The 13,014-nt window shown below is 38.0% G+C and overlaps 2 protein-coding genes across 4 annotated transcripts; both read left to right on the top strand.

The window, feature by feature from the left end:
- Positions 1 to 54: 54 nt before the first annotated feature.
- Positions 55 to 6,892, top strand: brd9 (bromodomain containing 9). 3 transcript variants are annotated; one of them, XM_053327266.1, is made up of 17 exons: positions 55 to 186; positions 1,193 to 1,413; positions 1,500 to 1,628; positions 1,723 to 1,849; positions 1,976 to 2,033; positions 2,859 to 3,003; positions 3,130 to 3,240; positions 4,039 to 4,163; positions 4,335 to 4,467; positions 4,643 to 4,715; positions 4,832 to 4,927; positions 5,020 to 5,152; positions 5,253 to 5,364; positions 5,500 to 5,556; positions 5,648 to 5,753; positions 6,268 to 6,438; positions 6,601 to 6,892. In XM_053327266.1, exons 1-17 carry the CDS (start codon positions 138 to 140, stop codon positions 6,699 to 6,701), a joined length of 1,947 nt encoding a protein of 648 aa, XP_053183241.1. In that variant the 5' UTR covers positions 55 to 137; the 3' UTR covers positions 6,702 to 6,892. The 3 variants fall into 3 exon arrangements, with proteins under 3 accessions (XP_053183241.1, XP_053183240.1, XP_053183243.1); XM_053327265.1 differs by having other exon boundaries at positions 4,036 to 4,163; XM_053327268.1 differs by having other exon boundaries at positions 3,976 to 4,163.
- Positions 6,893 to 7,829: 937 nt separating this feature from the next.
- zdhhc11 (zinc finger DHHC-type containing 11) lies at positions 7,830 to 11,615 on the top strand. Its single transcript, XM_053327002.1, has 11 exons — positions 7,830 to 7,889; positions 8,706 to 8,924; positions 9,388 to 9,566; positions 9,680 to 9,781; positions 9,875 to 9,999; positions 10,115 to 10,270; positions 10,357 to 10,475; positions 10,558 to 10,607; positions 10,686 to 10,749; positions 10,839 to 10,917; positions 11,367 to 11,615. The coding sequence occupies exons 1-11, from the start codon at positions 7,830 to 7,832 to the stop codon at positions 11,507 to 11,509; spliced, it is 1,296 nt and encodes a 431-aa protein (XP_053182977.1). The 3' UTR covers positions 11,510 to 11,615.
- Positions 11,616 to 13,014: the final 1,399 nt, after the last annotated feature.

The following is a 13,014-nucleotide window of genomic DNA, read 5'->3' as shown; positions in this document are numbered from 1 at the left end:
TATGTTGAACCGGAAGCCCGTCTTTTGTTGTTAAGGTATCACTTCCGCTTAGCAGTTATTTGTTAGCAGCTTCTTAACGGGAACGACTGATACATAGCCGAGATAAACACACACCTCTGCAGATAAATACAGAGAAAATGGGGAAGAAACACAAGAAACATAAGCCGGAGTGGAGAACAGTCGATGGTACATGAGTGCATCTTTTACATTCATTTAGTTAGCTCGCCGCTTTTGTTCAAGCTAAGTTAGCTTCGTGCTAATTTTGCAGGCAAACGTAGTAAACCTGCCCGTTTTCGTAAAAAAAACAAACAAACTGGAGTATAACCTAAGTTGTCGAGCGATAACTTTTAATTATTTGTTTAAATAAATAATCCCGAGTTAATTGTTTGTTTTAAATTAATATGTAATATGATTATTTTAATGTGAGTGCCTGCCTATTATAAGCTTCTGCAGCATCTGATTTTCATGTCTGGATTGTGATTTTGAAGTGGTGTTTTGCTACTAACACAAACACGTCCAACAATATAACATACTAGACAGAAAATATGTACGTTGAAGTAACAGCCAATTTGGGGTCAAAAGTTGTCTTTTAATCTCTATTTAACCTAGTTTTAGTTTAGCATTTGTTAAATCTAAACTCTTATGTAATTTTACTTTTCTTGTGCCTTTTGAATCAATTTAACATATTTTTTGTTCTAACTTTTAATAAACCTCATTCTCTCTTATTTTACTTAATTAATTATTTTATCGATCTATTTATTTTTTACGTATTTTATTGATTTTTTTTTATAATTCTTATTTGTTTTGCGTGCATTGGTCTCAATTTTGTCTTAATTTGTTATTTGTTTTTATTCATTTTCTTTATGTTGTCATTTGTTCTGTCTTATTATCAGCTATAAAGTACTTTGAACTTTACTAGACTGTATGAAAATGGTTATATAAATAAAGTTTGATGGACTTAAAAATTACATTTGGCAAAACTTCCAACATCCCTACTACATAAACATCAACATCATTCCTCATACTAACCGGCTCTTTCTAAAAAAGCACAACCCCCCCCCTCCCCGAGACATTATTATGGGCAGAAATATGTGTTAGAAGAAACTTTATTTGAATCAGAATAACATAATTTCCTTTGTATTGTTTAACTTGTTACATTGCTTTCATCACTTTTTGTGTGTTTTGCTTGTAGATTACGAGGACAAGGCTCTTGAGAAACCACTGAAGCTTGTGCTCAAAGTTGGAGGGAGTGAAGTGACAGAACTATCTGGTTCGGGCCATGACTCCAGCTACTATGATGACAGATCAGACCATGAGCGAGAACGCCACAAAGAGAAGAAAAAGAAGAAGAAGAAAAAGTCTGAAAAGGATAAAGACAAATATGTGGATGATGAGGAGAGAAGACGGCGAAAGGTTTGTTTACAAAAGGACATTTAACCTGCTGATAAATGCATTGTTTAGTGCTAGTACTTTGTGAAAAATGTTTTTTTATCTCACAGGAGGAAAAGAGAAAGAAGAGGGAGCGAGAGCAGAATGAATCGGAAGCAGCAGCAGCTACTACTGCTGCTAGTAGCGGTGTGCCTGTGGAACCTTTCACATTGCCAAAAACTATAAGTATCGGAGTAGAGGTGAGTAAACTTTAATTTCAGCCTGAAAATATGACAATTAATTCATAATGACTATTTTGACAATTGCACTAACATCACTGATGTCTGTCATCAGCCCGAAGAGAAGAAAAAGAAGAAAGAGAGGTTTGAGATAGAGCCTGAAGAGGAGTTTCACCCCGCTGTGAAGGTGGACATAGAGCAGCAAGGGGATAGGCCAGTTCGAGCATGCCGGACACAACAAGGCAAGGTAGCCCTTTGAAGGGCAGAACATCAGATTCCCTGTGGCAAGCAAACATTACATGTTATTGTTGCAATCATTCAAAAATATTAATACATTGTTCCATTTTTCAAATCTTTTATCATTGCAGAGAATGAATCCACTCCTCGCCAACAATTGCTGGAACACTTCTTGCGCCAATTGCAGAGGTGATGAACACAGACCAAGTCTAATGGCTGCAACTGAAGGGTTGTAACTAGATCAGTTGATACTTTAAAGACATGTGTATCATAAAGAGTAAAGGATGAGTGCCACTTCCAAACACAAGTCTGACTACACAGAGTCAGACAGGATTACAGCCCAGAAAATATAGTCAATAAGTGGATACCTCTCCCTGAAGATGAATCTTAGTGTTCTCTAACACCATGTAGCACACGTGCACAAGAAATGTCATAAATTCAACCAGTGATATTAATTGGCACATTGCTATGAAATCTAAGGAGCACAATATTCTCCCCCAAAAATGAAGTTTTTCCAGTTTGGACATTCCCTGAACCTTACAATTGCATTTCCAAAATGTCATTTTTGTATACAACATGTTTATCTCATACAGTTGGCAGATTGCATTGAAATTAAGAGACAAACACTATTGATTCTCATGGCTTTCCAATAGCCCCACTGTTGATAAGCTTCCAAGAATGGTAAAATGTCAGTTTGTTGTTTGTTCTGTACAACACCTACATACTGAACATTGTAGAGTGTAATAAGCAATATTGTATATTATTCTTTTTTAAAGAGATGAGTGTGAGCAGAAAAGTGCAAATCAGATATGATTCAGGCCACATTATGATATGGTCTGGTTCATCAAATCACAGTGTGAGCAAAAGCCATTCATATTGATCACATTGACCTGACAGATAATGTGTCCTGGCATACTCAGATGACAATGTCTCCACTTAAAAAGATAAGTCTAAACAAGTCTAAAACATTAATGAATAACACTGATTGACTCTCTCGTCTATCACTTGTCACAGGAAAGACCCCCATGGATTCTTCTCATTTCCAGTAACAGATGCAATCGCTCCTGGTTACTCAATGATCATCAAACATCCTATGGACTTTAGTACCATGAAAGATAAGATTGGAGACAATGAATACAACACAGTTACTGAATTTAAGGTGAGAAATCTCTGTTTCAATGTATTCTTATCTTCAAAATCAAGAGGGTGGATTTGAAAGAGTATTAAGTATAAGAAAACAGCACATGTAAACTAACCTCATCTCATAATTGTTTTTGGCCTTCAGGCAGATTTTAAATTGATGTGTGACAATGCCATGGTGTACAACCGACCAGAGACGGTATATTACAAGGCTGCCAAGAAACTGCTCCATACAGGGTTCAAGATGATGAGCAAGGTAATGGTGATGGAGAAGAGGTGAACATGATATGATGTGTTATAACCATCCATCCTGTTTGTCCATGTTAACTGTCATTTACTGTCAATTACTATCACTTTTTTTATTAGTGCTACGCTTCCCTTTGTACTAACTTTTCATGTCATACAGGTTACCATTCATCAAAGACATTAATTGTGACTTCAACTACAATACTTGATTAAATGGAATAGATCAATATGCCAGAGCATTAAACTTAAGAGTCACTTAGCTGTTCAATTTATGTCGATCCTCGAAAGAAAAGAAAAAATCCAAACTAACACACGTTTCTATAACATTGTACAACTCAGTTTGAATTTGTGAATTAATGAAGCTTGTGAATGTGAAATGAATTTTCTTGAGAGGAACAGACAGATATACTGCAGTAATGATGTCACCTGGAGTCAAACCATGGCACTGCTCCACAGTAAGTAATGAAATAAATTCAAAGTGCTATGACATGTTCTGATTCTATAAAACTCATTTTAAATGTAGTAATTAAAGTTAAGTCAGTTCAGGAAGTCAGTCACTTCCAAAAATCTCAATGACAACATAAATATAAGTCTTGATGCTCTGATTTGATTGCATTGTCATAAATCAATATACATGTTATTTTAGGGTGTATTTTTGAATGTCCTGTCCAAGTCCATTCATACATTGCCAACTACACAGATGAAGTTAAGTGTTGCCATTATTTCTCCTCTGCTCTGTGTACAGGAGCGTCTTTTGGCTCTGAAGCGCAGCATGTCTTTCATGCAGGATATGGATTTCACCCAGCAGGCAGCCATTTTGGGAGATGAAGACCTTGCAGCTGATATACCTCCTCCAGAGATCATACCTATCCCAGTGGAATCGGCAAAGAAGTCGAAGAAACAACCAGTCAAAGACATGAAGGAAGTCATCAGGTATTCTGTCTTTGTGATATGTAGATTTAAAAATACATTTTTGATGCAATTAAATGGTAATTATGCATATTCAAAGAAGACAAGAGGGCATTTCTAAGCATTTAATGCTTTGTGAATCGTGTTATACAGCACCCTGTCTGCATAGTAACATTGTCACTCCTGTGATCTCAGTTACCTGTTTGAGCCAGAGGGAAACGCTTGCAGCTTGACTGACACTACAGCAGAGGAGCATGTTCTGGCTCTGGTTGAACATTCTGCTGATGAAGCGCGGGATCGGATCAACAGATACATGCCAAACTCCAAGGTTAACTCCTGTTAACTTACCACTTCATTTACTGTGCTATCAATTAATACTATGTTGTTTCCACCCCTATGTACTTTTCACACATTTTTACATGACGTACGTTTTTAGAGCAGGTAATTATGTGAACATCTTGTCAGTTTGTATTTACAGTATGTTATCTATTCCATGTTTTCAGATGGGATACTTGCGTAAAGAGTCAGACAATCTTCTATATACTGTTGTGAATCAACTTGATCCTGATGCAGACGGTTTGATAGCACTTTAACCTCATTTTAAAATCATAATATGTTCTCACAAGATGTGCACTTGATGAGTATAATCTATGATATCTGTGAAATAACTTAATTTTTCTTCACTTATGCAGAAGAGGAGACCCATAAAGTGGACCTGAGTTCTCTGTCAAATAAACTTCTGCCTGGATTAACAACCTTGGGTTTCAAAGATGACAGGAGACACAAGGGTACATTATTAAAGTGCACTTTTGTTAATTTAATTCAGATAATGACATTTACCACTAGGGCTTGTAGTCACTTATGCATTTTTTCTCTGCAGTGACATTCCTGAGCAGTGCCTACAACATTCAGAGCCTTCAGAAGAACTCCGTCTTTCCAGACCTGCTATCTGATGAGATGGACATGCTCTATTCAGCCTACGGAGATGACACAGGGGTACAGTGTGCTCTGAGGTAGGTGACTTCATTGTCATGATAGAACTTACATTTGACATTCTGTAGTGATAAAATCATGTTTCACATTTCAACCTGTAATGTGGATTTTTACTTGTAGCATACAGGAGTTTGTCAAGGGTTGTGGAAGTGTCACCAAGCGCTGGGTCGATGGGCTTCTGGACAAGATGACCGCAGGTGATCACACCAAAGCTGTCAATCAAGTTAGACAGGTATTTGACTTTACATTATTACACACATTGTACCCTCTATATTCATTATCCACTCCAGGGTGAGGTTATCTTCTACCATAATTTGTTTGATTTATTTATGTAGGCTTACTGTTGTTAATGATGCTTTGTTTTCAGAAAAGAAATATGATGCTGAAACCAGATGAAAACAAGAGTAACATCTGTGACATACAAGTATGCTGTACTTCACTGAATGAAAAACCACATTCAAATATCTGTGTTTAATGTTTTGTTTGTGATTCATGCTATATGTGTTTTTGTTTAGGTTGCAGATGGCACTGGCCTGGGAGAGAGCAGTTCAGTGCTAGACTTCATGTCAATGAAGAACTATCCTGATATGTCTCTGGATATATCCATGCTGAACTCATTAGGTGATTATCCTCATCAACACTCTTGCTCTCAACATTTAAGCTAATAAACCAGTCATGATGTTGTAAGGCATTGAGATGAGCAAGGTGGAGCCCATGCAAACATGAAACCATTATTAAATTAATGCTATAATGCTAGTAATCAGAGGGAGCACAAGAGCAGTAAAATATTGGATATTGCTCTATTAGAGGGTATTATAGTCATGTTGACGTCTAAATACCAATAAAACTCGAGCAGAGTAGCACATCTTTCTCTGGGAAAATATCTTTGTAATGTTCAGCTATCCTAAAGCTAAAACAAATCCGCTCAAAACACACTTCAGTTGCATTTAACTGTCATGATGCAATTTGTTGCATTCTGGCTGCATTTGTTCAAATGTTACTAGTACAGCACCAACATTACTTTTCCTTCCTTCCTTTGATGTGCATCTGCAAGCGAGAGTCTCACTTGGATAGGGGTGCGATTTCCTGATTTAATTTCCCACAGTGATCTTACCCTCCCTCTTTCTTTAATCAGGTAAAACAGTGAAGAAAGAGCCCGGGAACGACGAGAGCCAGCAACAGTTTGATGATGCAGACAAACTACTGCAGGAGTTTCAAGAGGCTCAGGTCGACAGAGTCGGCTCCAGACCTTCGTCCAACCTGTCGTCCCTATCCAACGCCTCAGAGAGGGATCAGCATCACTTAGGTATTTGCGATATGAGCAGCAGAGAAAAAATAAGAGCTCAGAAAGGACCACTGCTACTGTTATTATCCTAACAAGCCATAATAATGCAGTTTCTTAGCTCATAACAGAATAGTAGCACCACTGCAATAACATGAGAACAATGTTTTTTTTATTAATCCACAGGGAGCCCATCACAGCTGGGTGTTGGAGACCAGTCTGAAATGGTTCATGATCCCTACGAGTTCCTGCAATCTCCAGAGTCAGAGAACACAGCCAACAGCTGACCACACACACTGCTGTTTTGTCATCTTGGTGTTAACAGCACTGGGTACTGTTGGACTTTTCAAACACCATGGAGACACCAGCCATTTCTGACCTGTTTTACAAACGAAATATGATTGTACAGCCTGTTTTTAGTTTAATTGTATTGTTTTGTATGAGTGCAACACTTGAAAAATAAATGCTTGCACCTGTATTTATAAATGTGTGTGGTTCAATAAGGAAATTAATGGTCTTTAGCTGCATTTTTTTAGAGCAGCTGCAAATGTAGGAACCGTCTTCTAGTAATTCTCCGATTTGCAGTTTAGGGATGTTGTAAGATTGTCTGGCTGCAGCACAGCAGAGTTCTCAGTTTTCTATAGCAGAAGTAAGACTTACACACTTAAATGAGCAATTGTTCACGTCGCAGGATATGTAGCCTATATAAAGAAGAAAACGTGGAAGTGAAAGTAATGCACTATGCATGCAGTATATAATTTGCGCAATGTAAACTGTATGATAGAAGCTTAATGAAAGAAGTGTTTTTATTTTTAACAGCAGAAGTTTCATTTGAATATATCTGCGCTTGCGGCCGCCTCTTCAGCTGATAAGAACCGGGCGTGTTTTTTAGTTTTTAAGGCAAGCTGTATGCATATTTATTCCGGGTGTTAAGGGACAACACAAAGCTGGGCAGTTTAAGGAGGGGAGCTGTTGTGCGCATGCGCAGCAGCACAGTTGCCATAGCGCTGCTACGACCTGCTGAGTGAGTTGATTCAACTTCTGACTCTCGTCCTTTTGACACAAACCCCAAGGACACTTGAGCATTTAGTCAGCGTTACAGGAGCTTTTATTTAGTTGTTCCGTGGCGTCTTATGCGCTATGTGTTTGTAAATCATTTATTTATTTATTTACTTTTTGAAACACCTGTCCGGATGACAAACTGATGAGCCTATGGGAAATCTACCTCTGGATTTGAACACTTGTTTTAATCTCATGGTGGCTATCCAGCATTAACTCAGCAGCAAAGTAAGTATTTTTTTATTGGATTCAACATTAAACACAACTTATTTTTCCACATGTATTCGGTGGTATGATTTTATTGTTTTATTATTCCTAAACTGTTCTTTAACAGTGGGCTGCTTGTGAAAACGCAAATGCGTCGTGAGCTGCTACAGAGGACATTTGTTATCTCACAGAGGCAACAAAAACCAACTGTGAGGAAGACAAGCAGCCAGACAAGTTTTTTTTACTAACTATGGTTAAAATATCACCCACAAATCGAGCTAACATATAGAGCAAAAACATTATTAAAGGGTGTGGCCAACTCATTCATCGTGTATGTAAAATGTCCTTCAATTCTCTATTCTTGTCAGATTTGTAGCTAATATTAGAAAGGAGAAAAGAGTTTTAGCACAGCTCAAGTGTTGTGTCAGTAGTATAGAGCCAAAAACAAAATTAACCTTTTCTGGATCAGCAGTTTTCTGTAAGCGATGTGACAACATCCTCTTCGTAATTGTATGCAGTTGTGTCATTGTTATCTGTGAAGATGAAGACACTTTCTGTTGCCTCATAATATAAACTCAGATCTCAGTTTGTATTTAGGCCTAACTTACCAGAACTGATGGAGACATGACGTTTATAATGTTTAATTTTTGTTGAAAGAGTCTAGAAAAGGTGTTGATTCAACTTCATAGCCTTTTTGGAGGCTGTAGTTTAGGATGCTGTGATGTTGTATTATTGATAAATGTGTTTGAAATTTTTTCAACCCTGTTTATAGCAATCAGGTTAGACTAGGGCTGTCTGTATTTATTATGTTTCTTAGGAACTGGTAGCTGAAACGTATGTAGTCAGAGTGTAGGTCCATAAAGGGTTGAACAGTGACTGATAAAGCTCATCTCATTTCCCTAACTCATTTCCCCAGCAAATGTGGCCACACACAGCTGGAGCAGTAGTATGTGTAGTGTGTGGAGGGGGTTTGTAGAAGCTTTTTCTCTACTGACTGTGTCTATTCTTCACCCTGTGCTGTCTAGATGAGCTGCTTCAGTAAACGGCTGAGACGCACAGCTCCCATGCATGGCAGCAGCAGAAATGAGCTGGTCCCCTACAAGCCTCCCAGGATGAACGGATGGTCGTGGCCCCCTCAAGCCTTTCAAGTGATCGGCTGGCTAGTGTACATCTACTTCGCCATAGTTGGCTTTGGCATCTACACCCCTCTTCTGCCTCTGCCCTGGAACCATGTGGTCTATGCTGTATCCTTAACACACAGCTGAAACCTTGTTGTCGTTGAATGTTAAGTGTGCACCAGCGCTTTCAGATTGAAATATGGGGCGAACATTATAGTCTCTGCTACGGTTTTGTTTGAGCTGCTGAACAAGACAAGGATTCTGTTGTGTGGGCTGTTGTGTATGGGCTCCAGTCACACCAGACATGACTCTGCCTCTGTTTCTGTGGTCTCCGTTAAGACCAAAAGACCTAATCAGTGGTGTTTTTGTCACATGTTGAATGCTGCATAACACAGCCCTAGTTTATTTAACTGAAAGCTTCACTTAACATTTAATTTCTTGAGACCTGACTTAATCTTGCACACAAAAGACTTGTGTACAGCAGTTTTCAGTTTCTTACATACGTGTTCACACAGTTCCCGCTTTATTACACATATTGCAATGTTTCTTGAATATTGACACTATGTTCCTTAACATTTGCTGCGTACAGCTGATGGGCTTGGCGTTTATTGTACACTTTTTCACCCATATTGCTGCTGTGACTATAGATCCAGCAGATGCCGGCATGAGGGCCAAACAGAACTATTCTGGTCCAATGCCACTTTTTGACCGGACAAAGCAAGCCCATGTGATCCAGGACCTGCACTGTTATTTATGTGACATCAAGGTGTATGTATCCAAAACAGTCAAATATGTTGTTGTTTTTATTCTGTCTAGTTTATTGTTTGAGCTATCATTATGTAAAGGTTGTATTTAATTTAAAATAATCCTTTTTCATGCAGTGGTCCTAAAGTTAAACACTGCGGTGTGTGCAATAAGTGTATAGAAGACTTTGATCATCATTGTAAATGGCTGAACACCTGTGTTGGTGGCAGAAACTACTGGTAAGACACAGTTTTTGATTTTAAAAAATGCTTTCTGCATCTTACTGTGCCATAAACATGTAAATAAGATTGTTTTTTGTATGTTTCCTGCAGGCACTTCTTTGTGGCACTGTGCTCTGCTGCACTGGGTGTGTTCCTGCTTTTTGTTGTCATCTTGTTCGTATTTATCCAGCACTATCTGGATCCAAACAGCCTACGGACCGATCCACACTTTCACAGTGAGTTATCACAATATTGAGCTTTTTTAAGTGGTTGGATAGAGGACATATACATAGCTTTGATAATGTATCAGTTGATTAAATCGTTCTTGTTCTTTGTTCCTTGTGTCTGCAGATGTGCTCGAGAATGGGACGTGGCTGGTGTTTTTACCATTAGCGCCCATAAAGACTAGTTCAGCTGGTCTCCTTATATTAGCCTTCATAACAGTCATGCTGAGCATGTCCTGCCTGGCACTGCTCACTCATCTGCTGGGTTTCCACTTTTACCTCTGTGAGTCACAATCCGTAAGAAAGACATTTGATATATTTTTCTCCACCTATTAATCCTCACCAATTTATCTTTTCTTGGCTATACAGTTCATAAAGGCATAAGCACATATGATTATGTAAAGATGCAGCGTCAAAAACAAGCCAGAAACCAAAATGTTGAAGAAGGAAATCCTCATGATGAGAAAATGGAGAACAAGGCCTCACAGGTGAGACCCGGCCTCTGTATCTCACTCTGTCATTCACTTGTTCAATCTGTGAGATGTTTCATTTTTTCCCCCTATTTTAAAGAATCAAGAGAGCTCAATTAACTGTGAGCCAGCTCTGTCACAGTGTTCAAGGTAAAAAAAATTCCTTACACTTAGTCGTCATACTTGAAGCTGATCTTGTGGAGAAAAATAATGCCTTTTTTTCTGCAGTACATGCAAATTTGATGATAAAGGACCATCCACCAGCCGATTTTCAGGGTCAATCTGCAATGAGGTAAGCAAAAATACTCATGTTACTCCTTTTGAATAATTTTATATGGATTAAATGGGTAGTGTTGCATTAAAAATCTGTTTTTGGTCTAGTTGGAAAACATTAAGAAATCATCAGAAAAAGAAAATGATTTCCATTATGGTACAGAAAGTCCCACAGAGAACACAACAAGTAAGTATTGGACTGAACATCTTGTTCACCTCATTGTTTCCATTTCATTCACATTGACAGAAGATCCAAAACATCTCACCACGCTTCAACTGGATAAAAAAAGAAACACCTACTCAGGGCTTCAAATAAATCATCCAGAATCAATCTTTAGTGAAACTTCTCACTGCCCACAAACATCGTGGTCACTTCCCCAACAGACTGGGAGTTGCCATGTTTCAATATAATGCAATCAAACACCAGACCACAGACAACAGCCTCATCACAACTGAGTTCAATCAACACTTCTCTGACAGGATAAACTTTTAAATGATCACAGGAGTGTTTGATTGCATCACATTGTACAGAGATCTCTATGTCTCGAAGGCTATTGTAAATAATCTGTATTATTTTGTATAGTAAGTGAGGTTTGTAAATAATCTTTCCCTCTTCTTGTTTTTCATGTCCAAAAGGGGAAATATCCATGAGCAATATCAAAACCTGGAAGTCTGAAGCAGATGAAGATGGTCAGAGTGAAAGGGTGAAGTCTACTGACAGTATACCTGGTGTGCAGGACCCTCTGGGAAGTTCAGTTATGAGTCTGGATGATACTTAGCAGTAATTGATATCTGCACAGTGCTGCATCTGAATATGCTGCTGCTCTCAGGAACTATTTATTATAAAAAATATGCCTCAAGAAACTGAACCACATTATCATGGAACTGCTGCTGATAAGGACTGAGGGTGCCTTTTGACTTTGATAGCAATCATGGCACCATTTTTTTAATCCAGTGGACACTTTCTATGCAAGGAACTGTGGACCTGACATTGTGTTTTATAATTTTCATCTACACTGTTTATATTTTTTTTTATGACAACTGTTGAGTTATTTTAAGTATTGTTTTAGTTCAGCCCCCTTTCAGGATTGCCTCTGTTTCACTGGCCCCAGCCTGATGGATGTATTTTGGTATCTTCCAGAAAAGCAGAAACATGATGCTGAAGATCTCTGTTTATATTGTAAGCTAAATGGGTATCAAGTACTATACCAGACAGTAACATGAACATCTTTTCATTTTATCTAATGACCAAAGAAAGAACCTTATATGGTAAAATATGTTCTCTATCTGAGAGGAGTGGAACAGATGTTAGCTTGAAAGGAGGACAGCATGTCAGCTCTCTATTGCCGTATTTATTATCCATTGATTTTACAAAGCTGGCAATATTTAGTGACCATTTTACCTGAATTTGATAGTAAAGAATATAAATCACCATGTTTGCTCTATTCATTTATTTTTCCTTAGCCTACTTTACCAAATCCCACCATCTCTAGCTTTTACATGTATCTAGGGTGAATATGTATCTACTACTCTACTTGGTAGCAAAAAATTCAACACTCATGCAACAACTACAGCGTTGATAGTGTGCCAAACACTAAGACTCATGCTTGGCTAAAGACAGAGCATTGAAGAGGAGCTTTGTAGATGGAAATCCAGATATGGTCTTTATGTTTTCACATATTAATTTTCAGCCATACAAGATAGAAAAAACATCAGCACCAAGGCACAGATCAATGCAAGGTGGCACAATTAGAGGATGCTGAAGTAAGCAGTGCATGTTTACAGTATATGACAGCACAACAAATATATATAACAGTTTAATATGGTATATTAATTAAAATATGTCACCTAAAACATGTATATACTGTAGAAAAGTGAAATAAAAAGGGATATCTGGCCAGCTAATCGAATGGTTGTCAGAATAACAGTTATTAAAACATTAATAACATTATTTAAAATGTGGAAGTTGGACATGAAGAGGAGAGGATGATGAACAACAAGCACATACCACATCATGTTTACCATTTTTACTTATTCTGTTAGTCACCCAGCTCAAAAATGGAGCTTTGCTGCTCTAATTAAGAATAAGCTCTAGAGTGATGTACCTCAAAAACAGTGGGTAGCTCTTATGTTCATGGCTTGATGGCCTTGAACAGTGACATGATTAGTGACACAGCAGTGAGAAGTGTTCTGATGCTGAACTTTATTTAATTAAGGAAGCATACAGTATATGCAATTGGTTTGATGTTGGTGATTTGTTGCCTACACTGCTGTGATTGCTTAC

Source organism: Scomber japonicus, chromosome 10 (assembly GCF_027409825.1).
Source record: "Scomber japonicus isolate fScoJap1 chromosome 10, fScoJap1.pri, whole genome shotgun sequence".
Taxonomy (NCBI): Eukaryota; Metazoa; Chordata; class Actinopteri; order Scombriformes; family Scombridae; genus Scomber; species Scomber japonicus.
This window is presented reverse-complemented; position numbering and strand designations above follow the sequence as displayed.

Bases quoted from the DNA above. Each gene is read 5' to 3' on its own strand.
- brd9 (XM_053327268.1), top strand. From the start codon at position 138: ATGGGGAAGAAACACAAGAAACATAAGCCGGAGTGGAGAACAGTCGAT. The intron at 3,004-3,129 runs GTGAGAAATCTC...TTTGGCCTTCAG, and splicing joins ACACAGTTACTGAATTTAAG to GCAGATTTTAAATTGATGTG. The intron at 6,439-6,600 runs GTATTTGCGATA...ATTAATCCACAG, and splicing joins GAGGGATCAGCATCACTTAG to GGAGCCCATCACAGCTGGGT.
- zdhhc11 (XM_053327002.1), top strand. From the start codon at position 7,830: ATGCGTCGTGAGCTGCTACAGAGGACATTTGTTATCTCACAGAGGCAA. The intron at 9,567-9,679 runs GTATGTATCCAA...TTTTTCATGCAG, and splicing joins TATTTATGTGACATCAAGGT to TGGTCCTAAAGTTAAACACT. The intron at 10,918-11,366 runs GTAAGTATTGGA...CATGTCCAAAAG, and splicing joins TCCCACAGAGAACACAACAA to GGGAAATATCCATGAGCAAT.